This window comes from Cervus elaphus, chromosome 20 (genome assembly GCF_910594005.1).
Source record: "Cervus elaphus chromosome 20, mCerEla1.1, whole genome shotgun sequence".
Taxonomy (NCBI): domain Eukaryota; kingdom Metazoa; phylum Chordata; class Mammalia; order Artiodactyla; family Cervidae; genus Cervus; species Cervus elaphus.
In genome coordinates, this window is record NC_057834.1 from 42131126 (window position 1) to 42157447 (window position 26322).

Sequence of the window (26322 nt, forward strand, 5' to 3'; positions counted from 1 at the left end):
AAGGGATAAATCTCAACTTCTCCAGTGGCATTTGCTCCCCAAGCCCAGGTTAGCATCTTAAGGGCCCATGAGAGAGGCTGGTCTAGCAGGACCTTGGAACCTCTCCCCGCCCAACTGCTCTTGGCAGGTGGCTTCTCAGTGGGGCTGTGATCTTCATGGACATCAGACAGGAGGAGGTCTGACCTATTCTTGAGTGGGCAGAACTTCTGAATCTGACAATAGACTCTGGTGAACACCTAATCCCCTCTTCAAGGGGACACAAGGGCAGGGATGACAGAAACTTCCCAGGTAGGAACTGGGTCACATGAAATGTAGGAATGGATGGTGTCTTTGCAACTGGAAGGTAAATATTTAGGATATCCTTATGCCCCATAGGAATAAAACTCAGTTCTAGCCTGTCTTCTTTAATTCTCAAAGACGGCATTTACTATTCTTGGTCTTGCTATTCCCAGGAAGAATGGAGCTGCTATAAACTTCTCGTCTCCCTAGATCCCATCTGATCTGTTGTAAAAGGCCTCCAAAAGTGAGGTAAGAAAACTCCAGTTTCAGCCTCTAAGTTGCATAGTAAGATGGCTTCTTCATGTAATTTAGACCTCCAAATAAGTCAGGAAAATGAATGAGAAGACAAGTCAAGGGTTTCAGTATAGATATATAATTTTTATTTAATTTAAAATAAAAATTCAATGCTTGATTGGATTGGGAGAGAATATATGATTTGCAGAATAGAGGAATTTTTCTAAATCATGAAATTACAAGTCATTGATGAGAACAGGCTTCTCCCTCCCCTAGGCTCCTTACAGAGCCTGCTTAGGAAATAAGAAAGGTGAATCATCTTCCTCACCTCCTCCCCACCAGAACTTGGCTCTCCCCGAATCCCAGAAGAGGAACAAATCCTCCATTGCCTCTTCCCATTTCTACCAAGAGTCAGCCTCTAGCCCCTCTGTGTCAGGTCCAGGCTCCTGAGATAATGAGGGTCCCTCAATTCCCTACTGGGCTTGGGCACCTCCGATAAGAGAAACCACAGTATGGCCACAGAGACTGAAACCTTTGCTTTTCAAACTTGTGTAGACAGTTGTCAGGGTTTCCAGGTCCAACCATCTTATAAACACAACATAATCCAGAGGGGGAGAAGGAAGGATGGAAACCCTGAGCAGAAGCAGGCTCCACCACCTTATCACAGCCCTACCAAAGCCCCTCTCACAGGGGCTAATAGGCAGAGAAGCCGGTAGATCTCTCAACCAGTCACTGGGGCGGCAGGGAAGGCAGAGGGCCCCAGCTGGGGAAAAGGTGATCTTTGGAGAGGTATGAATGTGCAGGTAATAAAAGGCAAGAAGAGCATCCATATCTCCTCACCCTGGCTAAGGCACTGAGAAGAAAGAAGGAACGTAGAAATGGTAAAGATGGGAAGGGAAGGAGAAAGGGTCCCTTGGATCCTAGCCTAGGGAAGACAAAAAATACAGTAATGGAGACAGGTGGGGACTACCGCATGGGCCCCATGACTGTGCAAAGAAGAGCATGTGAGAAGTGGGCAGAGTCACGCCAGCATGTCCATTACCCACAATGCTCCCCTAACCCTGCTCCAGAATAGGAAGGAGAGGAATTGCAGGAGTCAAGGGGGCAGAATCACGTAGGGTATTTCCCTGAGCCTGGGGTTAAGGGCTAAAGAAAGAAAGCTTTATATACATGGCAATTTCTATCCCTTCCTTTTCTACTCAATCCCCCTGACCAGCCTGCTGCTATGAGGGAGCAGAGGAGGGGGTTATCGGCACTTAAGGAGGGGGCTCAGTTGGCCTAAAGAGCCCACTCCCCCCAGAGGAAGGGGAAAGTTCCTCTACTGGTTTAGCGCAGATGCATTTTTTTATCACCATCACTCAAACCCCCCCCCATCTTAGGTCTTTAATAACTGGATCCATGCCAGAGATGAGGAATCTGAAGCTGGGCAGAGCAGAGCAGAACTGGCCAGGCCTCAAGTGTGGTTTATGGGCCCTTGTGGACCACAAGCTAACAAGAACTGGTCTGCAGGTTGCTCTCTGTAAGCAGTGAGGCGATGGAGGAAGGATCGTAGACACTGTCAAATTCCTCATCTGAGCTCAGTCCTTCGTGCTGGAGGGTTGACTCAGCAGCTGAGCGGGAAGCTTTGCGCCTGAGTCAAAGAGAGGAATACCAGTCAGGGAAGATGACAGAAAGATTTAAACAGCCTCCCTTCTCATGCTAAGGAAACTCAGTTTTCTAAAGCCTAAAACTACGCATAAGATTCCCCTAAGAAGTAGGGGAGATGGGGTACAGGATGGATATTGAGGTACTAAAACACAACCATCCTGGCTTTCATCCAAGAATGAGTGCCTGCAAAGTCCCCTCTTAGAGACCCTCCTCCCCACCCAGCTCAGGAGAGCTCATTCCCAATGGAGCTGGGGGCAGAAGAGCAGCCCCTACCAGGAGTCCTTCTCCAGGGCTTTGATGCGGGCCTGGAGCTGTTCATTGACCTCATGCTGCTCCTCCAGCTCACGCTGGGCTTTCTTCCTCAGGCTGTCCAGTCGCTCAATTTCCTCTTCGGCTTCATCCACTTGCCGCTTCAAAGCCTTCACCCTCAGGCTTAGCTAGGCAAGATACCAAATCCCCCCATTAGAAAAGTAGCTGCTGCTACCATGGCCTGAGACCCTCCCCTGTAGCAATCTTGACAAGGTATATGTAGTTGCCCCTAGAAAAATGTTGTGACCATAGGCAAGTTCCCTAACCTTATAGGTTTGTCTTGGGGGTTAAATGAGTTAATACATCACTTAGAAAAGGTACCCAGTGCATCGTAAGTACTCAGTACATATGCTTACTATGCACTAATCTAGTCCTTTTACTCTAGTTTCTCTGTCCTTATAGAAAAAAGGTCTAAGATAGAACACCTATGAGGGAGGCCCTCCCCTGGCCTTCAAGAAAATGCATAGTAAAAAAAAAATAAAAAAAAAAAAAAGAAAATGCATAGTATATACTTGCCCTATGGTTGCCTGGCCCTGGCTGCCATCCTTACCTGGTCTTTCTGGTCATTCACATGCTGCCTTTCATCATCAATCTGGATGGACAGCTCTTTAACTCTCCGCTCCAGTTTTCGGTTGGTAGACTGCAGAACTGTCTTCTCCCTAAAAGGGCGGGGTACGGGGATGTCTACGCTGTTGTCATTTCTAAAGAAGCTGCTACTTGGCCCCGTACTGCCTCCAAGGACTCCAAGGGCTCAGCCACAAGCCCCACCATTAGGCTGGGGAGGATCCAGGGCAGATCCAAAGAACTGGGTAGACAGAGGCCATTCACATTTCAGAATTTCCATAATTCTCTCTTCTCCCTATCAAGATAAGAGGGCTCCCAAAAGATCAAGCCAGATTGCCATGACTGAGACAGAAGACGGAGGGGCCCAGAGGAGAAAAAGCCCAGAGGGAGAGAGAAAGGATGGCTCATGTCACCTCTCTTCTGCCTGCAGCCGCTCCTGCAACTCCCGATTCTGGGACTCCAGCTGCGAGAGGCTGGCGCTGGGCTTCTGGAAGCCTTCTGAGCTGGCCAACCGGCTCTTCAAGTCCTTGTTCTGAGAGGGGACAGGAAGCCTCCTTGGTTTGCACTCTACTTCCAATTGCTTCCATGGTCATTCTACCCACCTCCCAAGGTCTCTCCCTGAGACTGCCCACCCCACCCCCTCACCTGTCTCTCCAAGGAGATTTTGTCACACTCCAGGTCCTGCCGGGCTGACCTCTCTTGCATGAGCTCTGTCCTCAGCTGGTCCACCTAGCAGGGATAGGCCAGAGGAACTGGACTTGGGGAGGACTGATGATGAACCAGCAAGCTGAAACCAAGCTGGGCAGAGTAAATGGAAGGTGCTCTCTGAATCCCCCAAATTCCCAGGCAACTAAGAAATCACAGCCTACTCGAATGGGAGGAGCCATAAGGATTGAAACAAGGCCTCCTGTCTCACCAGGAACCAGAATCCTTTCTGAATGGAAATGGACCGGACTCAGGTCAGTAGCCCAGGCCACCAAGGATTCCTTCCTCCATTCAAATTCCTGGCTTCTTTCCACTTGAGGAAACCTGCCAACCCCTCCCGAAAGCAGATGAGACTCTGCAGTAGAACTAGCCACGCACCAATTCTGCAGCCAGAGCTCTCCAGACATGAAAGATGGGAAGGTAGGGTTGTTTTTGAAAGGGCGAGAGGCATAAACTGTCATCAGGCGTAAACATAGATGAGGGGTCAGGAAGGGGTTACCTGATCTCGGCCACGATTCATCCGGTCGGTCAGCAGCTCCACCGTGCTCTTCTCCTCATCTAACTCTGCCTCCAGCCGTGAGACTTTTTCCTGGCAGAGGGACAACAATTTGGGTTAATTCTGCCCCAAATGCTGGACACCACAATGCCACTCTGACCTGGACTCTCTCAGACCCCAGCCTCCGAAGATTCTTGTCTCTCCCCATCCCACAATCCGTTGGTCCCTCCCCCTGCCCAGAGCTACCATGGAGCTAGCGCCCTCTGCTGCCCAAGTGAGGCATCAACAGGAAGGAGTGGGCCCACTTTGATCTTGACCCCTTGGCAGGAGGACAAACCCCAGAATCTATTTCTCACTGGGGCAGCCCTATTTCCCTAATGGAAAAATAGAAACCCAAGCTTCTAAATTCAAGCCAGGCAGTACCATATACAGACTAAGAGCGTGGGCACCAGAGCCAGACTGCCTGGGTTTAAAAATCAGATCTACCACTTCCTTCCCTGGTGGTTCAGAGGGTAAAGAATCCACCTGCAATGCAGGAGACCCCGATTCAATCCCTCCATTGGGAAGATCCCTTGGAGAAGGGAAAGGCTACCCACTCCAGTATTCTGGCCTGGAGAATTCCATGAACTGTATAGTCCACGGGGTTGCAAAGAGTCGGACGTGAGTGAGCGACTTTCACTTCATTTCATTTCACCACTTCCTAGCAAAGGGGCCATGGACAAGTGGCTTAGCCTCTCTGTGTCTGTTTTCCACATCTGTAAAATGGACAGAACAAAACTACCCATTCCAAAGGGCTATTCTCAGGACTGAGTGAGTGAATGAGTGTTAGCTGCTCAGTTATATCTGACTCTTTGTGACCCCATGGACCATAGCCCACCAGGTTCCTCTGTCCATGGGATTCTCCAGGCAAGAATACTGGAGTGGGTTGCCATTCACTTCTCCAGTGGATCTTCTGGGCCCAGGGATCAAACCCAGGTCTCCTGCATTGCTCAGGATTAAATGATTCTTAACTACTTGGCACACAGCACAATATATTAAGTGTTTGCTGCTATTATTACTGTTGTTGTTATTGCCAAATACAGCAAACTGAAGGCCACTGTTGACTCTAAAGGGGAGAAGCCACTGCTCAGCTCCAGCCAACTACTACCAAGCAGACAACTCGGAACTCAAAACCCCTCACTGTTATATTTTTCAAAGGTAGACAAGAGGCTAGAAATCCAAAATTTTATTTGACATCTTTAAATTTCTAAACACTGGCAATTAATTCAAAGTTGCTTAAAGCATTGCAGTCAAACAAAACCCATCAGCTGTGGGCTGCCAGTTTTCCATCCCTAATACAGAAAGAGGCTGGGAGTGTCCTGGCTTTTCTTCCCACAGAAGTCCCACCTGCACCAGGATTCAGACCTCCCCCCGTCTTCCCCCACCCTGCCTCCACACGTCAGTGTCCTCACCTCAAGGCTCTTGAGTTGCCGACTCTTGTCATCCTGAGAGCGTTTTTTGTTCTCTGCCTCTTGTTCCAGCCCCTGCAATCGCTGGACCAGTAGCTCTTTGTCCAGCCGGGCTGTGTCCCGATCAGCCTGGGAAGCCTGCAGGGCCTGTCGCAGCCTCTGAGTCTGGTCAGAAGGGAAAAATGCAATAGCTCAGATAAAGTGAGGCGGAGGTAGGGTGGGAGCAGTCCACCCTGCGGGGTTTATGATTTAAGTGGACAGGATGCATCCTGGGTATTGAGATTTTTCAAAATCTCCCCAGGTGCCCCTAATGTGCAGCAGGGTTTGAAAATGCATCAGGAGAGGATGTGTTGTCTGTACAAGAGTGATGTAAGTGCATCACTACAGTATACAGCCCTGCCTAAGTGCATGCATGCTCAGTTGATTCAGTCATGTCGGATTCTTTATGACCCTATGGACTACAGCCTGCCAGGCTATTCAGTCCATGTGATTCTCCAGGCAAGAACACTGGAGTGAGTGGCCATTTCCTCCTCCAGGGGATCTTCCCAATCTAGGGATCGAACCTGCATCTCCTATGTCTCCTGCATTGTAGGAGGAGTCTTTACTGCTGAGCCACTGGGGAATGCATCCTCTGTCTGCATCTAGGGTGGACAACTCCCTCCACCCTCCCCCGCCTAAGTGATTAGACCTAAACCCAGATCCTAGGATCCTTTGGTAACAGCTTTAATTAAGAGGCAGGCTTCCCTCATGGCTCAGCTGGTAAAGAATCCGCCTACAATGTGGGAGACTTGGGTTCGATCCCTGGATTGGGATGATCCCCTGGAGAAGGGAACAGCTACCCACTCCAGTATTCTAGCCTGGAGAATTCCATGGACTCTGTAGTCCATGGGGCCGTGAAGAGTTGGACACGACTGAGCAACTTTCACTTCACTTCCTTCGTGGCTCAGAAGGTAAAGAGTATGCCTGCAATGCAGGAGACCCTGGTTCTATCCCTGGGTCAGGAAGATCCCCTAGAGAAAGGAATGGCTACCCACTCCAGTATTCTTGCCTGGAGAATCTCATGGACATAAAAGCCTGGTGGGCTACAGTCCATGGAGTCCCAAAGAGTCAGACACACTTAATTAAGAGGCAATGAGAACACTGGGAGGATTCCCACTATCCTGCCATTTAGGCTCCTACCTCATCCTGAAGCCGGCTTAGCCCCCCAGAGGTCTTCTCAGCTTCACTGGCCCACTCCTTGGCCTGGCGCTGGGCATCTGCCACCTCCCGCCGAGCCTTTTCCTTGTAATCCTCCAGCTGGGCCTGGAGCTGCTGCAGGGCTTGCTTTGAGTCGTCCCCAATCTGCTCCAGCTGAGACACAGAGAGAAGAGCTTTTTCAACCCTGCAACTCTTTAACAGATGCCTCTGTCCCTTCTCTGGGCCCAGACTCCCAAGGTTCTTTCTGCCCAAGCAGCTGTCTCTTGCTCTCTCCTGGACCTAGGTCCCTAGTGTGGCTGGGAGTAATATATAGATCTCCTGGGTTCAAATCCGGCTCTACCACTTAGCTGTGCGACCACAGGCAAGTTACTTATCCTCTCAGTCTCAGTTCCCTATCTGTAAAATGGGATAATAACAGTACATCACAAGATTGTTGTGAGAATTATGTTAATTAATTACATACGTACTTACAGCAGTGCCTGATACAAAGTAAGCCTGAAATGACCATATTTTAGCAAACCCATGATACCAATTATTATAAGGTATACCATTGAAAGAAAAAGTTGCCAACTGAACTATAACATACCATCAATTATAAGACAAATCAATCTCAGAGATGATACAATGTACATTTAAGAACTGATGAAATAGGTGTTGCTCCAGTTTTATAAATAAGAGACTGGGTGGATGATCTTACCCGAGAAAAAGCAATTTCTTTCCTTTTCTTCCTTTCTCCTTCCCTCCCCCAAATATAAAATTCTACCAATGAAAATTCCTGTTTTTAGGTCTTACAGATGTCTAAGGAGGGACCATAGGCCTTTTTCTTCCCTTCCTCTACATATAAAACTCTACCAATGAAGATTCCTATGTTTAGGTCTTATAGACTTCTAAAAGGAACTCCAGGAGACAGAAGGGCTCCAAGGATTAGACCGTAAAGGAATGGGATGGCGGGGGAGGGCAAGAACACTCAGGGGACGCAGGAAGGATGCCACTCTGCCTCTTTGGCCTTGCCTTCCCCAACAATGAACTTGAGGAAAGCAAACACCACACGCTGTGACCCCACTCCCTCCCCTGTCCACTGCTCCAGGCAAGCTTCTACAGGAGCTGAGCCTCCTCCTGAGGCTGGGCCAGCCCGTGCCCCACCTCCTTGTTCAGCCGGTCCACAGTCCTGTCCAGTAAGCGCTTCTGCTCCTCCAGCTCGGCCTTGCTGCGCCGGAGCGCCTCCCGCTGCTTCCCCTCCTCCTCCAGTGCCCGGTTCAGCGCCTGCTGCTCCTGCCCCAGGCGGGTCAGCCCCCGCTGGGCCTCCTCCAGCCGTGCCTCCAGTGCCCGCTTGGCTGCTGCCAGGCTCCCCTCCTCTTCCTGAGCTGCATTCAAGGCCTCCTCTAGCCGCTGTTTCTCGGCCTGGGAGAGGGAAAGGTGAGGGATGTTGGACCAAGAGGATGCAAAGCTCAGGCTAAAGCCATTTGGAGGTGAGTAGATGGGAGGGAGGAGGAAGAGATATTTCTGAAAAAGGTGGACAATAAAAACAGGCTCAGAGGAACCAACCAAGATCAGAGACCATGCAGAGTGGGAGATGGACAAAAACACTAGTGCAAAGGCTGAGGCATTCACACCAAAGCACACTCCAGAAACAAACCCAAGGTTAACAGAGGGCTAGGGAGACAAACAGAAACACATTACAGGCAAAATAAAAGCGATGGCTGAGTTCATGTTCATGTTCATGTTCATGTTAGTTGCTCAGTCGTGTCCGACTCTTTGTGACCCGATGGACTATAGCCCGCCAGGCTCCTCTGTCCATGGGATTCTCCAGGCAAGAATACTGGAGTGGGCTGCCATTCCCTTCTCCAGGGGATCTTCCTGACCCAGGGATTGAACTCAGGTCTCCTGCATTGCAGGCAGTTTCTTTACCATCTGGGCCACCAGTATTTAGCCAGGGATGAGAGGACAGAGGACAGGGAGGAAGCCAAAGATGTTAGCGAAAGCACCAACCTCTAGCCGCTGCACCTTGTCGCGAAGTCGAGCCTCCGCCACTTCCCCACCCTCCGCCAAGCCTCGTGCCTCCTTCAGTTGCTGCTCCAGACCCAGGATGCGCCGTCGGAATTCGTCATTTTCTTCCTGGGTCTCCCGAAGCGTTGTCTCCACTGCTGTTCGACGCTGCCCCAGCACTGCCGCTTCCGTCTCTGCTGCCATCTGAGCCTGAGGCGGGTTCAGAGAGGTGGCTCAGACCCCGGGGCTCGAGGTCATCGACAATTCCCAGGAAAACCACCCCACAGAGAGCGACTGAAAGAGGGGTGATACCGCCAGCCAGAGGCTTCCCTGAGAACCCCACCCTACAGAGAAGCAGTGGGTGTCACAAGGTAAAGTCCGGCCTCCCCAGCCACATCCTGACTACGTTTAAGCACACACCTAGGACCGTGGTATTTGGTCTATACATACCCATGATAGGTCATTTTGCACGCCCTCTGGCTCCTCAGCCCTCCAGACCCCTCAGCCTCCACCTCCTAAGCCCTATGCCCACTCCCCTTGCCTTGGAAGCCTCTTCACAGTCTTGTCTCAGTTGCTGGAGGGTCTTTTGTAGCTGCAGGTTCTGCTGTTCCAGCCCCTGGCTTCGTTCAGCCTCGACCCTCAGCTGCTTCTCCAACTCCCGCTCGCGGTGTCGCCCTGCCACCTCCCGGCTCTGCTGCTCTTCCTGCAGCTCCTTAAGTTCCTCCTGTGTCCGGTGCAGCTCCTAGAAGGGAAGGGAAATGGTGACAGGGCAGACAGAGCCAGCTTGGGATACCAGAGAGTGGAGGAACTGAAACTCTCACACATTGCTGGTGAGAATGTGAAATGGCATGGCCACTTTGGAAAATAATTTGGCAATGTGTCAAAGAGTTCTTGGGCTTCCCTTGTGGCTCAGCAGGTAAAGAATCTGCCTGCAATGCGGGAGACCTGGGTTGGGCAGATTCCCTGGAGAAGGGAATGGCTACCCACTCCAGTATTCTGGCCTGGAGAATTCCATGGACTGTATAGTTCATGGGGTCACAAAGAGTCAGACACGAATGAATGACTTCCACTTTCAAAGAGTTAACCATAAAGTGACCATATGACCCAGCAATTCCACTCCTAGCTATATACCCAAGAGAACTATATAAATGTATGTTTAGAAAAATCCTGTAAGTGAAAGTTCATAGTGGCATTATTCATTATAGTTAAATATAGAAATGACCCAAATGTCCACCAGCTGATGAACAGATAAGACTTCCCTGGTGGCCAATGCAGGGGACACAGGTTCTATTCCTGGTCCAGGAAGATTCCACATGCCACAGAGTAATTAAGCCCATGCACCACAAGTGCTAAGCTCCTGTGCTGCAACTACTGAAGCCCACTTGTCTAGAGTCTATGTTCCACAATAAGAGAAGCCGCCACAATGAGAAGCCTACGCACCACAACAAAGAGTAGCCCCCATTTGCCGCAACTAGAGAAAGACCAAGGAAAGCAATGAAGATCCAGCACAGCCACAAATAAATTATAAAATGTTTAAAAACTGATGAAGATAAACAAATGTGGTATATCCATGCAGTGGAATATTATTCAGCCATAAAAAGTAATGAAATACTGTTAGTTGGTACAACACAGATAAACCTTGAGAAACATACTAGATGAAAGAAGCCAGACACAAAAGGCTAGATATTATAGGAGACCAATTATACAAAATGTCCAGAATAAGCAAATCCATAGAGAGAGAAAGCAGCTTAGTGGCTCCCGGGAATGAGGAGAGTGACTGCTAATGGATACAGGGTTCTTTTTTGGGGTAATTAGAATATCCTATAATTAGATAGTGGTGATGGTTGTAAAACTCTGTGAGTGTACAAAACCCCACTAAACTGTATTCTTTAAAAGGGTGACTTTTATGGTACATGGACTAAATCTCTACTTTAAAAAAACTATATGGAATAAGAACAGATGAGTGTATGAATAAAATAAAAATAGCTATTTTTTTTCAAATGCTGAAAACCAAAGTATGTGACACAATAAATATTAGTGTGATTTGCTGATCTGATTTCTTTTTAAAAATATTAAAATATGATTTCTGGTTCTAATTATCTAGTAGCTACTATTAGGCTGAAAGGTTATATGTATATAGTGAGTCTTCTATATAAGACAATAACATACTAACTACAACGAAAAAGAGAACTACCACAGAGTATGGTTTAGAGTGGACTGGGTTAGTCTGTTTTCCTAACGTATATGTTATAGGTTGATTAAATAGTTAATAAAATATACTTAATATATGAGAAAAATGAAACAGTAGTTATTACTTTTTAGCTTTACCTAGCATAATAAATCAATTGAGATTGTCCAGAGGAATATCCAAGTTCACTATGTCAGCTAATATAATGAACAGACTTCAGACTATCTTTATTTGTTAACTTAATAACAATACAGTAAAAACTAGGAGTACTTCTGATTTCACAACCACCTAAGTATATCTGGTTAACATTTATTATCTTTTTCTCCACCAAAAATTCTGTGTAAGCTCAAGCTTTTATTTATCTGGGAAATCATCATTTAGAGCTATATTTCTTTACTCATTTAAAAATATAATGCTTACTGATTACAATTAGGTAGTCTTATAGTAAATGCATGATAAACAAGCATTGATTAATTAATGCTTGTTAACTGAGCACCTACTACATATCAAGCCTAGACAATCAAAGAAATGTAGACCCAGAAGGATTCTCAAGAGGCCATAAATGCCACTTCTCTATAATTAATGAAAATATTTTCTAACTTTCAAATCATTTGAAATAATGCATTGCTTTCTTGTCCTTCATAAACTAATACCAGGAATATGAAGAAATTATTTCTGTGTTCATTTCAATTCTATGAGATTGTTTATAAAATATCCACGCATGATAAAAACATTTAGTTCCCTGGGTCTAGATTCTGCAGTAGCCTTCAAATTAAAATTTGGCTTCCCATGTAGGTCAGCTGGCCACGCACTGCAAGTGTTCCAATCCATGTGACAACACTGCTCATTTTAAGTTAATAAGCCAGTGTTCTAACTGTAAATGTTGGTTTCATAAGTGTAGTTAATGAGTCCCCTCTAAAAGATGAAGTAACCCTTGCTATGCTGACCAAATGAGGTTTCCAAGCTTGCAAAAAGGAGCCTGGAGTTTCACAAATTCACCTCAATGTTGCTACCCATAAGGTCTCTTGGGAGGCAGCCAGCAGCCTCTGGCTATAACCCAAGCTGGCCACGGAGAGTTCTTTCCATTAGAAATGTCTACAATGAATGAGGAGACCAGTCCTGCCGGAGTGTGTGCTGTGAAGAGATAAGGCTGAGCAGGCAGGAGGAAGTCTGAAAACAAAGCAGTGGGAGACAGTGTGAAGGCCCTCGTGGATGGGTGAGGCACGTGCCCACCACCCCAACCTGCCCTTCTGCCCCCCAGCCTCCAAGTACCTTCTTGAGCTCCTCCACCTGGCGAGTATCTCCAGCACCAGTTCGGGCCTGCCCTAGTTCCCTCTGCAAAGCCTCTATCTTCTCCCCGAGTTCCTCTTCCATCTCCTCCTTCTCCATACGCAGCTGCAGGAGTCTGAGCCCAGCAAGGTGAGAGAAAAGGGAAAGGGAACACAGTGGGGCCACCTGCTGGGGAGAGGCCAGCAGAACGATGAAAACCACCTCCCTGGAGGTTAATACACTGGGCACCCACCCTCAAGAGGGAGGAAGGTGGACACGGAGAAGGGCAATCTGAGAAACGGGAGAGGAAGGAGCACAGCGCTGACCGAGAAGAGCAGGGATAGAAGAACAGTGGACGAGCTTCCTGGGGGACTATCCTTACTGCTGCTTGGTGGCTCTCAGCTCCTCCTTGTTCTTCTGAAACATGTTCTGCCAATGCCCTGTCTCCTCTGAGGTCTCCTCCAGCTCCTTCTGCAGCCCCCGCACCAGGGCTGACATCTTCTGCTTCTCGGCTTCTAACGCTGCGTGGTCCTAGGGAAGAGGAGAGTTGGGGCCAGGACGTTCAGAGGCAAGAGCTAACTCCAGAGCAAAGTGTGAGAGCGCAGACGGTAAGACTCAGATCCAGGGGCACCGTGCCAGCTGCACACCCTGCCACCCGGGGAGCCTGGCGCAGTGCTAGCACAAGGCTCTCCTCCCAAGACAGTGTGCGTGTGTCATCCAGAGGGAGTCTCCTCCATTATTTCCCCACGGGACTTCAATCACACACCCTCGTGGGACTTCTGGCCCACACCCCTTCTCTCCGCCCTTACAGGTTTCCCGACGAAGGTTTTCATTACATCTCACATGTGTCTTTTAGCAGGAGCTCCGGTGATGACCAGGAAAAAAAAAAATCCCCAGATACCAAGACCTCAAAGCAGGCCCCTTCCCTGGGATGCCCTCTTTTTCCAGCCCTGCTCTCGTCACATGCCTGGGTCGCGTCCTGCATGCTCCGGCGAAGCTGCTCGGTGTCTCGCTGGTACTGCTGCCTCACGTTCTCCACCTCCTGGTCCCGGGAGGCCACCTCCTCCTTCAGGGCGCCCTTCAGGGCCGTCAGCTCTCGCTCCCGCAGCCTCAGCTGCTCCTCCACCCGCTGTTTCCCCTCCAAGACCTCCTCCAGAAGCTCCCGGGTCTCTACCAGGTCCTGGGGAAAGTGAAGGTGGAAGTACAGAGGTGACCATATTAGAACCCACCTGTCTGTCAATTCACCCATTTATTAATCTAGTCAGTCAAAAAATATGTATTGAGCGCCTCAAATCTGCTAGGCATGTGAACAGGTAGGTGCTCTCTGCCCTCTACAATGCCTAGTTAGGCTAAAGGAAATCCACCATTCTGGTCTCTGGTATCACCCCACCATTGAACCTGCCTGAAAGCACCCTAAAGAGACAGTTAGCTACCTCCTCCCCATACTTTGGGGGAAACTATAGATGAGCAGACTTGAGGATGCTCTTGCTGAAAGGGAACAGAGATGAGGGTACCCCACCCTACTCCCTGGGCTTTCCCTGGTGTCAGACGATAACAAATCTGCAAAGCAGGAGACCTGGGTTTGATCCCTGGGTTGGGAAGATTCCCCTGGAGAAGGGAATGGCAACCCACTCCAGTATTCTTGCCTGGAGAATTCCCTGGACAGAGGAGCCTGGCGGGCTACAGTCCATGGGGCTGCAGAGTTGGATGTGACTGAAGCAATCAATACACACACTCTCCTCCCTACCTTCATTAGCACCTCCTTAGCAGCTTCAGGACCCTGGGCCTGTTTCAGCTTGTCCTGCAGCTCCATCACCTGGGTCTCCAGCCCATGCCGTACCCTTTCACCCTGGTCCAGGAGAAGCTTCATGTTCTGGAGCCTAATAATCAATCACAGACAACATTATTGAGCATTAAGTATCAGTCCATTTTCTAAACACTTTACTTATAGTAATCCCTTTAAACTTCCTTCAAGCATTTGTTCAAATCTTAACAATGTCTCCCCTGTTTGATTTAATACTGTAACCTGCTCCCCTACAACCCAGCCCTCCTAAGGTTCTTTAACCTACTCTACCTACCACCTTCTCACATGTTACACATTTACTTATATAATATGCTTGTTGTTTACTGTCTGTTCTTCCTCACTAGAAACTTTGCTTCATCTTTATGGCCCACTGATGAACCATAGGAATCTAGATCAGTACCTACTATATAATACTCATCGAAAAACTTCTGCTACATGAATGATTGAATCCTCACAACAATTCGGTGAGGCAGGTACTATTATTAACCCCATTTTACAGATTAAGAACTTGATGCACAGGGCAAACCCAGGCTGCCTAACTCATGCTCTATTAGCACATCTGGTAGAAACGGTAAAGAGAAAGGTCCCATCTTTAACCATCTCTGTCTGCCCCTTTCAGCTTCTGGAGATTTCCCTGTCTCCCCCAACCCTGGGGGAGTCTCTGAGTCTGGCTGAGGCCCCCACGCAGCCCTGGGCGTGCCAGCAGCCGCACTCACTCCTTGGTGCCCTGCTGGGCCTCCCCCTTCCTCCTCTCCAGCAGCTCCTGCAATCGGCTACACTCTTCTGCCTTCTCCTCCAGCTGCCGTTCCAGCCCCACCTGGGACGGCTCTAGCTTCTGCCGTTTCTGGAAAAGGAAAGGAGAATAAAACAGGTGAAGGGTAGGTCAAGCCTCTCAGAAGGACCAGGAATAATGGAAATGTCTAACACCTATTGATATTCACTATGTGACAGGCACTGAACCAGGAACCTTATGTATATTATCTGCATTTAATCCTCATATGAAACCTTGGTATTTGTAAGGGTTTAAAACCTGTCCACAGATTCTTTGCCATTCCTTTCGAAAGGTGAAACCTCTCCCCTTGAGCAGAGGCTGGACTTAGTATAGACTCCCCTTGAGTACAGGCTATCCCTTCTAACAAACAGAAAAAGGAGGAAGTGATGTGTCACTTCTAAGACGAGGTCATAAAAAGGCACTGCAGCTTCCTTCTTACCTTCTCTCTTGAACCACTCACTCTGAGGGAAGGTAGTTACCATACTGTGAAGACACTCAGCAACCCTATGAAGAGGTCCACGTGGCAAGGAACTGAGGCCTCCAGCTAGCCACCATTGAGTAAGCCGTGCTAGAAGTAAAGCCTCCAACTCCGGTCAAGTATCCTAGTGACTAGACCCCCCGGCCAATATCTTGACTGGAAGTTCATTACAGGCCCTGAGCCACAACTACCCCGTTAAGTGGCTCCCAGATCTTGGACACTCTGATACCGGGTGATGCTTGCTCTGAGGTAATTTGTTACATGGTAATAACCGTGTGTGTGTGCTCAACTGTGTCTCTTTGTGACCCATGGACTGTAGACTACCAGGCTCCTCTGTCTATGGAATTTTCCAGACAAGAATACTGGAACAGGTTGCCATTTCCTACTCCAAGGGATCTTCCCAACCCAGGGATCGAACCCGCATCTCCTGCATCGCCTGTGCTGGCAGGTAGATTCTTTACCCCTTTGCCAAGGTAGAAGCAGTATTGGAAGAAAAAAAAAAAGAGGAGTACAAAGGCTTGAGCATAAGACTGACCTGAATTTTAAAATTCCTCTACAACTTACCATCTTGGGCAATTCACTTCATCTTTCTGATCTTCAACTTTCTTATCATACAAGAGTCCAGGATACCTACTTTACAGGGTCACTGTAATCATTACATATTACTCGGGATAGTACATACTACAATAATTCAACTCAATAAATGTTAGCTACTATTACTGCCATCATTATGATAATGATGAAAAGAACTGAGGTAAATAATTTGCTCAAGATTTATACAGTCAGTAAGTGGTAGAGCTGGGCTTCCCTGGTGGCTCAGATGGGAAAGAATCTGCCAACAATGCGGGAGACCTGGGTTCAATCCCTGGGTTGGGAAGATCCCCTGGAGGAGGGCATGGCAACCCACTCCAGTATCCTTGCCTGGAGAATCCCACGGACAGAGGAGCCTGGCGGGCTGCAGTCCATGGGGTTGCGAAGAGTCGGACACGACTGAGTGACTAAGCACAGTAGAAGGGGCAGAGCTAGGACAGGCCCTTCCAGAGGAATAGAATGGAAAGTAGCTGGACCCCTGATGAATGTGTTCCTCTTCTCCAAGCTCCGGAGAACCCCAAAGTCCTTCCTGGGACTAGCACACACTCTTGTCTCATCTCACAGGACACACAAGCGCTCTTTCCACGGCTTGGAAGGGCCCATCCAGGCCAAGTTTCTTCTCCCATGTGGTCCTTCATCCCTTCCGCACCTCTGATCTTCTCCTCACCTTCACCTCTTCATCCAGCTTTTTCTGTAGCTCCTCCACTTTTTGGGTGAGTTCAGCCTGCCTTGCCTTAGCAGAACCAGGAGAAGCCATCTGCCAGAGACACAGTGGGGAAAGAAGTGAGTGGATCCACATCCAGATCCCGAGGTGCACGAGGCCCTAAGCCTGCCCCCTCCCTCCACCATGAGAAGGCCACTCACCACCAGAGGCTGCATCTGCTCCAGCACCAAAGTGACCTTCCTCCTCACAGAGGTTTCACTTTCTGAGCTTCTAGAGGATGAAAGGACAGATGCAAAGGTAAGGGGAGGCAAGGGAGAGAAGAGATGAGGGAAGGGAGGGTTAAGAGCAGGGAAGATGGGGAACAAAGCTAGAACAAGTGACTCTGCTGTTGGGAGAGGTCCCCACTCACCCCTCTCTCAGGATGCCATAGATGGTGGCCTTCACGTGATCCACACTGCTTGGTGGGGCGGCCTCCTGCTGGTCTCGGAGAAGGTCTGGAGTTGATTTGAACTACAAAAGAAGTAAACCCAAAGAAATTGGGAGGTTGAGAAGATTAAGCCAGAAGCGTGTATGGGGTTCAGATAGAAGAGAAGCGGCAGTTGGGAGATGAGGCCCTTCAAGCATGAAGAACGAGCCTGAAAAGGGGGTACAGAGGCAACACTTCTGAGGCCAGAGCAACAGGCCAGGAAGGATCCACATCTCACTATTGCTGCAAACCAGATTTTGCTCAACAGGCAGCTCTCAACCAGTTGTGAGCTGTGTCACAGGCTATTTGTCACTAATGGCAGCTAATGTACTAGAATGTGTAAATGATTTACTTTTAGAATGGATTTAACTTTGTCTCAGAGTAACGTCACTCCCCTACTCACTCACATTCCTGAGTGGGAGGCAAAGGTGGGAGTTTTGGCCAGATCAACAGAGAGCCACTCATATCCTCCAAGCCTGCCTTCCGTCTGTGGCAGCCCTAGCAAATGCTATTGACCGAGGCACACACAGTGGTCAGGCAAGGACGAGTTAACTCTCCAGGCTTGTGAATGGTGATTTCACAGTTACTTCCACTTCCTTTAGAATTCTGCCCATGGAAGTTATCTTGTACACGTGAATATCATCTGTTAAGCAGATGGATATCAAGTGAAAGACAAAATGTAGACTCTGCTATAGATCATCTGAGTCCACTTGGGGTCCCAGGGCTGGTGGGTCGGGACTGATGAGAAGGGGCCAGGGGTTGGAAGCCACAGAAGGGTGGAGTCTGACCTGTAGCACTGCAGGGTCCTGTACCCTCCCCTGTGGCTCCTCAAAACTCTGCAGGACCCAGTCCTGGGTCTGACGGGCACGGCTAAAGCCACCCAGAGAGCTCTGGGCTGACGGTTTCGAGCTGCCTACGCGCAGGTCATGCTTTGTGCCAGGGACCCAGTGATCGGGGGACCGGCGCTCCCGTTCCTGGAGGGTGTCTCGTGGCAGCCGGTTGTCCAGGCTCTGGCTCCGCTTTCTCTGTTCAGGGGGCAGCGTCCGCATGCGGCGGCCAGTCCGGCCCCGGATCTGGCCCCCGTGGTGACTGTCAAACTTGTTGATGAGTGAGTCCACCGAAGACAGAGGGGCAGTGTCAATGGTGTTGCCCAGGGAAGTGCCCTGGGGGGCCAGCTCCAGCATGCTGGTGCTCCTGTTGTCTGGACCTATCAGGGCAGGGCCTGCCAGGGAGGCCTGGGACTGGGAGCGGAGTAGTCTTCCATTCCAGTGGGCCCCGGGCTCCTCATCTGAGGTGCTGCCCTGCGAGGGGGCAGGCAACTCCCTGGCCTGAGAGTAGGGGTTCTCGGCAAGTTCTGAGTCAGAGCTCAGAGCTCCTGGCGCCCCTTGGTTGTTGGCCCCTTTGATCTGGACTCCAAAGGAGTCACCGCCTTTCTCTCCACTGTTAAGCACTACAAAGGGCTGCCCGGCGATGCCCTGCACACGGACAGCAACCCCATAAGTATTGGCTCTTGCATCCTTAGCTGGCCGTCGCCCGCCACGACGTAGGGTGCCTATCTCTGCCTCACCCACTGGCTCTGTGATGAAGCGAATCTGGACTCCATGGTCAACAGGGCCCCGGGGCTCGGCCATGGTGGACGCCTGCTCCATGGATAGGAGGAGTCCTGGAAGACAAAGGAAAGAGCTTAAGCTGAGAGATTAGAAATAGAAACCCAGAAACCTCCACTTGCCCAGCTTTTACGAGGCTGACTGCCTTACAATCCCCTCTACACAAAACAGTGGTTCTCATACTTCATCCGAGCAGCAGCATCTGAAGGACCACAGACTCCACCCCCCAACCCCTCCCACCCCCATGCAGAGCATCAGACTCAGGAGGTAGTCCCCAAGCGCAGATTTACATTTCTAACAAGTTCCCAGGTGATGCTGATGCCACATCCAGATTCCACACTTTGAGACCCACTTACCCAGAAGAACTCCTTTCCTCTAATACAGTCCTGAGGAACTTGGCTTTTCCAAGAGTTTAAAGATTTCTCTTCATCTTCACACATACATATAGCACTACCGTATGCTTCCCCCAACCCCAAGGAAGGCACAAGCCCCACATGCAGATGCCTCCAGCCCAGTGGAGAACAGGGGCCTCCATTCCCAGAGCTCATTTCAAATACAGCAGAACCAGGGTATGTCATCCCACTTCTGGGAGGATACTCAAAGAAACCGATAGCAGTGATGGCATCAGGGGTGAGGGAACTGAGGATAAGGGACAGGGCTGGGAGAACGACTGGCTCTTTCCTAGATATCTTTTTGTCCCTTTGGGGTTTTTTGTTTGTTTATATTTTTTATTCATTTATTGGGCTGTGCCAGGTCTAGTTGTGGCACGCAGGATCTTAGCTGTGGCACATGAGATCTAGTTCCCTGACCAGGAATCAAACCCAGGCCCCCTACATTGGGAGCATAGTCTTAGCCACTGGACCACCAGGGAAGTCCCTTTTGGTCCCTTTTGAATTTGCTACCATGTACTACCTACTCAAGAAAAAAGTAAAAGTGTTAGTCACTCAGTCAAGTCCAACTCTTTGTAACCCCATGGACTGTAGCCCGCCAGGCTCCTCTTGTCCATGGGATTCTCAAGGCAAGAATACTGGAGTGGGTTGTCATTTCCTTCTCCAGGGGATCTTCCTGACCCAGGGATTGAACCCAGGTCTCCCACACTGCAGGAGGATTCTTTACCATCTGAGCCACCAGGGAAGCCCACTCAAGAAAAGATTTAAATAACATTTAAGAGTACCAGTCCAGGGAGTTCCCTTGCGGTCCAGTAGTTAGAAGTTTGTGCTTTCACTGCGGGGGCCAGGGTTCAGTCCCTGGTTGGAGAACTGAGATCCCGCAGGCCACGTGGGATGAGTCCAAGAGGCCCCAGGGCAGGCAGACTTGTCCATCTGAGGGCCAGAGCCAAGAACACCCGCAGGTCGCCTCCCTGGGTCCATACTGCCTAAGCCCAGAGTCAGCAGATGGAATGTAGTCCAGGTATGTGCTGGCTCCAGGAACTTGGGAAGGAGAGTTTCTCCTCTAAGCAAATAAAAATACAGCTTCAAAAAAAAAAAAAAATACAGCTTCACCTGCCCCTTCTGCTAATCTCCACCAGGGCCTAGCACCAAACTGGAGGAGGAGCCTCTGAAGTGCCAGAGACACAAACATACCCGACTCAACCCCCCAGAAGAGCTCTGGGCCAAGGAAACTTGGCAAGGCCCCTTTCAGGCAGGGACTGTAAAAGGGCTAGGAAGCCCAGGAACCAGAGGGAGCAAGGAAAGGAGGGGCAGAGCTCTAGGTGAGACGGGGCTTGGAGGAAAAGCATTCCTAACATTCCTAGTCCCTCCCCTCCAGAGGAAGATACAGTGGGGAGGAACCCCTTATCAGCAATGGTTTTTCACTGTTTTGGTATTTGAGAAAACAATGTACCCTTCCCCCAGGTGACAGCTCACCCAAACTTTTAGCACGGAATCTCAAAAGGTCCTCAAAGACCACCCATGAGCCTGAGGACCCCATCCTTCCACTATGCAGACAATGGGGAGGACCAACCTCTCTGGACCAACCAACCTCTGACTCAGATACCCCAGAAAGCAAGATACTTAGTTGGTAGGACCCTATTCTGGAATTCAAGTAAGAAATAGGACCAGAGGGATTCCCTGGTGACTCAGTGATAAAGAATCCACCTGCCAAGGCAGGAGACACAGATTCAGGGATCTGGGAAGATCTCACATGTTGTGGAGCAACTAAGCCCATGTGCTACAACTACTTAGCCTGTGCTCTAGAGCCTGGAAGCCACAATTACTAAAGCCCAGGCACCCTGGAGACCAGAAGTCACCATAATGAGAAGCCCGTGCACCGCAACTACAGAAAAGCTCAAGAAGCAATGAAGACACAGCACGGCCAAAAATAAATAAATAATTCTTTTTTAAAAAAAGAAAAGAAATGGGACCAGAAAAGAAGCTACAAGGCAAAGGTATAAGTTCTCCAAGCCACTCATCTGATAGAAAAGGCTCTGGACTAGACTCCGGATCTGACCTGGAATCCTTGTTTCTGCTCTTCACTTAATGTATATTACCTTGGACAAATCACAACTTCTCTAAGCCTGTTTCGTCATCTGTAAGATGGACATAATGATACTACCTCACAAGGTAATTGCCCGTGAGAATTAGACAATAACAATAATATGGGTGTACGCAACTATAAAAATTTATTGTTACACACTTAAGATTTTTGCTCTTTATTAGATTCTCCTTCAATAAAAAGAGGGAAAATGACAAGATAGTAAACATGAACACACCTAGCAGTAAAGCCTGTCACAAAGTTGTCAACAAATGTTATCCTGCACATACGCTGCTCCTTCCAAGGGGACCTTCCTGGTTTCACTTGCTTTACAGAAGGATGTCACTTCCTCAGAGAAGCCTTTCCTGACCCTTCCCTCCCACAAACTAGATCAGATGCACATTATATGCTCCACAGATGACCTCGTGCATTTGCCTCAGTTTATTTTTGAATTTATTCTTAATTGGAGAATAACTGCTTTACAATGTTGTGTTGCTTTCTACCATACACATGAATCAGCCATAAGTATATATATGTCCCCTCCCTCTTGAATCTACCTCCCACCCCCTACCCCATCCCACTCCCCTAGCTTGTCATAAAGGACCAGGTTGAGCTCCCTGTGTAATACAGTAACTTCCCATTAGCGAGCTGTTTTACATATGGTAACACATATATTTCAATGCTACTCTCTCAATTCATCCCACTCTCTTCTTCCCCAGCTATGTCCCCAAGTCTGTTCTCTACATCCACATGTCTGTTCTGCCCTGCAAATAGGTCCATCAGTACCATTCTTCTGGATTCCATATGTGTGCATTAATATTCAATATCTATTTTTCTCTTTCTGACTGACTTCACTCTGTATAACTGGCTCTAGGTTTATCCACCTCACTAGAACTGATTCCAATTCATTCCTTTTCATGGTTGGGTAATATTCCATTGTACACATGTACCACAATTATACATTTATCAGAGTGACAATTTGTTTACTGTTTCCTCCACTCAATTATAAGCTTCTGGAGGGGAAAAAAACATTGCTCTCAGCTGACTCCTGTGTCCCCAGGGCCTAGCAGATAGTAGACATCAACATATATCTAATTAAAAGTTGTATCCTGAACCAAGGAGAACTCACACAGCAGTGGGGAGATTTCCCAAGGATCCCACACAGCCATTTCTTATTTGTGCTAGTAACAGAACCTCTTCCTGGCCCAGACTCCCTGCCCTCTTCAGTCATTATTTTGGAACCTAGACTGCCAGCTCTCAGAAGTCATGATGTGGCTCTACCATGATAGTATATCAACTGATCTTCCAGATTCAGGTCAAGGAGTTCTCAGCCTAGTCCCAGAGAGTACACAGCCCCTTGCCCACCCAAGAGCATCAAGTTGATCAGAGGCGGACCCAAGCCTACCCCTAGGTCCCAGGGACTCCCAAACCTCAATCTTCCTCAGCCCCAGAACATGTGACTCCAGGGCCAGGAGGGCTGAAGAGATCTTTGAGATGGGTCAGAAAGCAGGGCTCTAAATGATTCAACATGGAAAACCCGAAACCTATCCGCCTTCAGTTACAGAGGACAGCGGGGCGGGGTCCAGGGAGCAGGGCAGCTCCAAGGTCTTGCGTAAGCGCCAGAGGCAGGTAAACAGTGATCGAGCGCCAGGCAACAGGGAGCCCAGAGTCTCTGTTCTCACCAGATGCCTGACCCTGCTTTTCCCACTGCTGGCCTGTGCCCAGGACGCTCTTCACCAACTGCACTCGGGAAGAAGACTAGACCACAAGTTAATTCAGCTTCATCTGTCTGCCTGTCATTCCTGCCTGCGAGGAGGGGGAGGGCACAGCACCTGTATCAGGCAGCCACTTCTGCCTGAGTTACTCATTAGCCTGCCCTGCCCCAATTCCATCATCTCTGGCCCAGCCATAAGCGTCTGGCTTCCAACTAGGAGTGACAGGGTCTCTGGACTCCTGGCAGAAGTGGGGGTGGGGTGGTTTCGGGTGTGCCCAGGAAGAACTGGAATACAGAGGGCCTGGCAATACACTAGATGCTATATAATTGGCAGACTCAGAAAATGGATAAACGAGAGGTACACTGATTAGACTCCCCTTGGAGGTAACAAGGAAAACAAAATAGAAAATGACCACTCAGTGACCTTGATCTTTTGGCTCCTATTTTCTCATACAGGTAATGAGATAAGGTTGACTGAGGATCCAAAAAGAACCCCCCAAGTGTACTCCCAGCTCAGTCCACTGAAACAGCCAAACCTGAGCGCCAGGCCAGAGCTGCTGGGCCAGTGGGGGTAAAAAACACAATGAGGAACTGGGCCCCTGCAAACTGGCTGGACAGGTTTGAGAGGCAAGAGGAAGGGGAGGGCCAGGGAGACTCCACTGGCAGTTTGTGAAGCAGATTAGAGAAATTCCACACCACAGAGGAGGCAGAGGGGCAAAACCAGGGGCAGGGACTCTGTCCAGCTTAAGATGCCAAGGCAGAAGGTGGGAAGGGAACAGGCAGGAGGAACAGAGACGCGAACAGACACACAATGAGCCTGGTGAGTGAGAGACAGCCCAGTGTGTGACAGGAAGACTGTCTCCCTCTACCCCTCCCTCTTGAGAGTTCCCAAGGTCGCATTCCAGATCCCACATAACCTGGGCCACCTCCCTGGCCCTTAGGTCTCCCCTTGTCTAGCCTGAAGAAAAGCAGCGGCCCTATTCCTCTCCTCACTTCCCACAGAGGTGGTGGCAAGCAGGTCAGCCTGGGGAAAGCAGGAAGGGTTCTAGGAAGCTAGAATCCTCTTAGGGTCAGGCAAATCTCTGGATTAGCAGTCCCCTAGAGCCAGCCCCCCATTCCCAAATACTCAGGATGAAAAAAGAGGTATGGAAGCATGTGTAGGCAGCCTGTCGGCTACATAGCGGTTGCTAATTATTTCCCAATTATAACAACTCTCCTCAGGCAGAGCATCAAAGGGGCCAAGTTATGGCTGGCTCTGGTTCTCTCACCCGCCTAAGGCAAGGAAATCTGCCTCAGAAGTTTAGTCTAGGCCCTCATGTGCACCTCTCATCCAGCCTGAAGACTTAGAGGTGCTGAATCTCCTAGTCCTGGGATCTCCTGACGAGTCCTGCTTATTTCCTGCACCAGTGCCTTCGGCCAGTCTGACAGCCACCATAGTCCAGCTGTCAGGGATGCCTGGTGGGGTCTCAAGGAATAATGGAGAATTTCCAAGAGGCATCAGGAAAATTGGTTAGGCTCCCAAACCTCACCCAACGACTCCATCTAGAACCCCGGAAGTATGTGTGCTTGGAGGGAGGGTTTGACATTAGCCCCCAGAAAGAGGCCTCATTAGAAAGAAGTATTTCTAATATTTTGTAGGCCTAGGGATCAGTGCTTACTCAAATCCCTCTCTCATAGGGCACTCTCTCAAGAGGAAGAAGGAAAAATCCTCTCTGGCAAGAAAGCAAAGGAGGACAAATGTCGAAAGCCTCAGTTTCACACCTAGCAAAGAGACGGGGGCATCCTCTCCTGCTACCTCTCAGCGTCTATTAATTGCACCTGTCTCGTCCCGTGAAAGGTTAAAGAATCCACACCTCAGAGCCATCTCAAAGCCAGAAGAGAGGTATCAGGGCCGGCTCAGACTGGCAGTCGGGGAAAGAACCTCAGAGAAACAGCACCTTTCCACGCCCTCTCCCTTCCGTCTCTGAACCACAGACAGCAAGTCCCCTTTGCCCTCCCGAAACTGACTCCTTCCCCCTACCATTCCGGTCTCCAAGAGAAATTCTGCCCCAGGGACCAGCATCTGACCTCCAGAGATATCTTGGCCCTGAAACGCTTTCATGCCCTGGGAATAGCCTTAGCCTCAGGTGCCCCTCACCTGGCACCTTCCCAAGCACCTGCGTCTGGCACCTTAGAGCAGAAGCCAGCTCTTTATCAGTAGTACTCCCACCCTACCTTGACCTCCCCTCCTCCTCTCGCCAACACAGCACCTGTGCCCTGGGTATCTCTGATCGCCTTGACTCCCGCCCCTCAAGGGTACACCTGAGGGCTCGCGCGCCTCTTGGGGGCCCTCGCTCCCGCCCGGTTCACTCACCCTAGCCGGGCTCGGCGCTCCCGGGCTCGGGCTCGGGCTCGGGGAGAGCTGCACGCTCGGCTCTCAGGCCCTCCCCCTCTGTCCCTCGGCGCTCCCTCCTTCTTTCTCCCCCTCCCACCAACCTGTTACTCCCCTCCGGAGCTCCACCTTCATTGGCCGTCACCACCCGCCCCGCCCTACCCTCCCTCCGGTTGGTCCGTTTCCCGTGAGGGGCGGGGCCGCCGCCGCCCGGACCGGGACCCGGGGTCGCCAGCCCGGGTGGGCGGGAGGGGCCGGCGGTCACGTGGGCCGGCGGGCGGCGAAGCGCGGGGGCGGGGGCGGGGCGGCGAGGGGCATCGGGAGGCCATTTTGGGGGCGTAGTGGCTGGCCGCCCTTGACCGGCCCGTGCCCGGGCCCTGGACTGGGAGCCGCACGCCAGAGCATCTTCTCGCCTCAGCTGCGGAGCAGTGCCCCGCCTGCCGGGTTCTCGGCCGGAACCTCCGTCCAGACTCCCTTCTGCCCTCCCCCTACCTCCGCATAAAGCAGAATACTCTTCGGTCGCATCCTGCGGAAGATACCTTCCCGGCCCCCAGACGTCAGCAGCCCCTCCACTTCAGCTCCGTCTCCCTTTTTCCCAACCTGAGCCGGATCCCAATCTTGGATTCTCCTCCCTTATCTCCTGGCCTCCACAAACATTCAGCCTGGCACCTTTTTCTTCATAGTATGTATCACCTACCAGATTATATAATTTAATCTAAAATTCGTATTCGTCGTTTGTCTCTCGCCCTACTCTAAGCTCCACCAGAGCAAAAATCTCTTGTTTTGTTCTCTAGTTTACCCCAAATGCCTACAACAAGGACAGGCATCTGTTAGGCGCTTAGTAAATATTTGTCGAGTGAATGAATGGGAAGGGGCGGGGAGAATTTACATGGAATAGGAATGACTCTCATTCTAAACTGAAGGGGATCTCAACCCCAGATTGTAAATCCATTTTAAGACTTTAGCGTTTCAAGAAGTGGGGAAATTGATCCCAGAACTCTGAAGAGTAAAGTCGGGGTGCTCCGCAAACTGCAGACACTCCGGCTGATTAACTAGCTGTA

General features: G+C 49.9%; 1 protein-coding gene across 1 annotated transcript; it reads right to left on the reverse strand.

Moving 5' to 3' along the window:
- Window positions 1–641: 641 nt before the first annotated feature.
- Window positions 642–25345, reverse strand: CGN (cingulin). The gene is made up of 21 exons (XM_043878146.1): window positions 25244–25345; window positions 17886–18760; window positions 17041–17141; window positions 16832–16901; window positions 16635–16724; window positions 14843–14970; window positions 14070–14202; window positions 13290–13502; window positions 12705–12853; window positions 12326–12458; window positions 9407–9607; window positions 8869–9075; window positions 8023–8280; window positions 6862–7032; window positions 5686–5847; window positions 4238–4327; window positions 3679–3762; window positions 3447–3565; window positions 3020–3128; window positions 2434–2597; window positions 642–2143 (listed from the first exon to the last, which is right to left on the reverse strand). Exons 2-21 carry the CDS (start codon window positions 18744–18746, stop codon window positions 2002–2004), a joined length of 3585 nt encoding a protein of 1194 aa, XP_043734081.1. The 5' UTR covers window positions 18747–18760; window positions 25244–25345; the 3' UTR covers window positions 642–2001.
- Window positions 25346–26322: the final 977 nt, after the last annotated feature.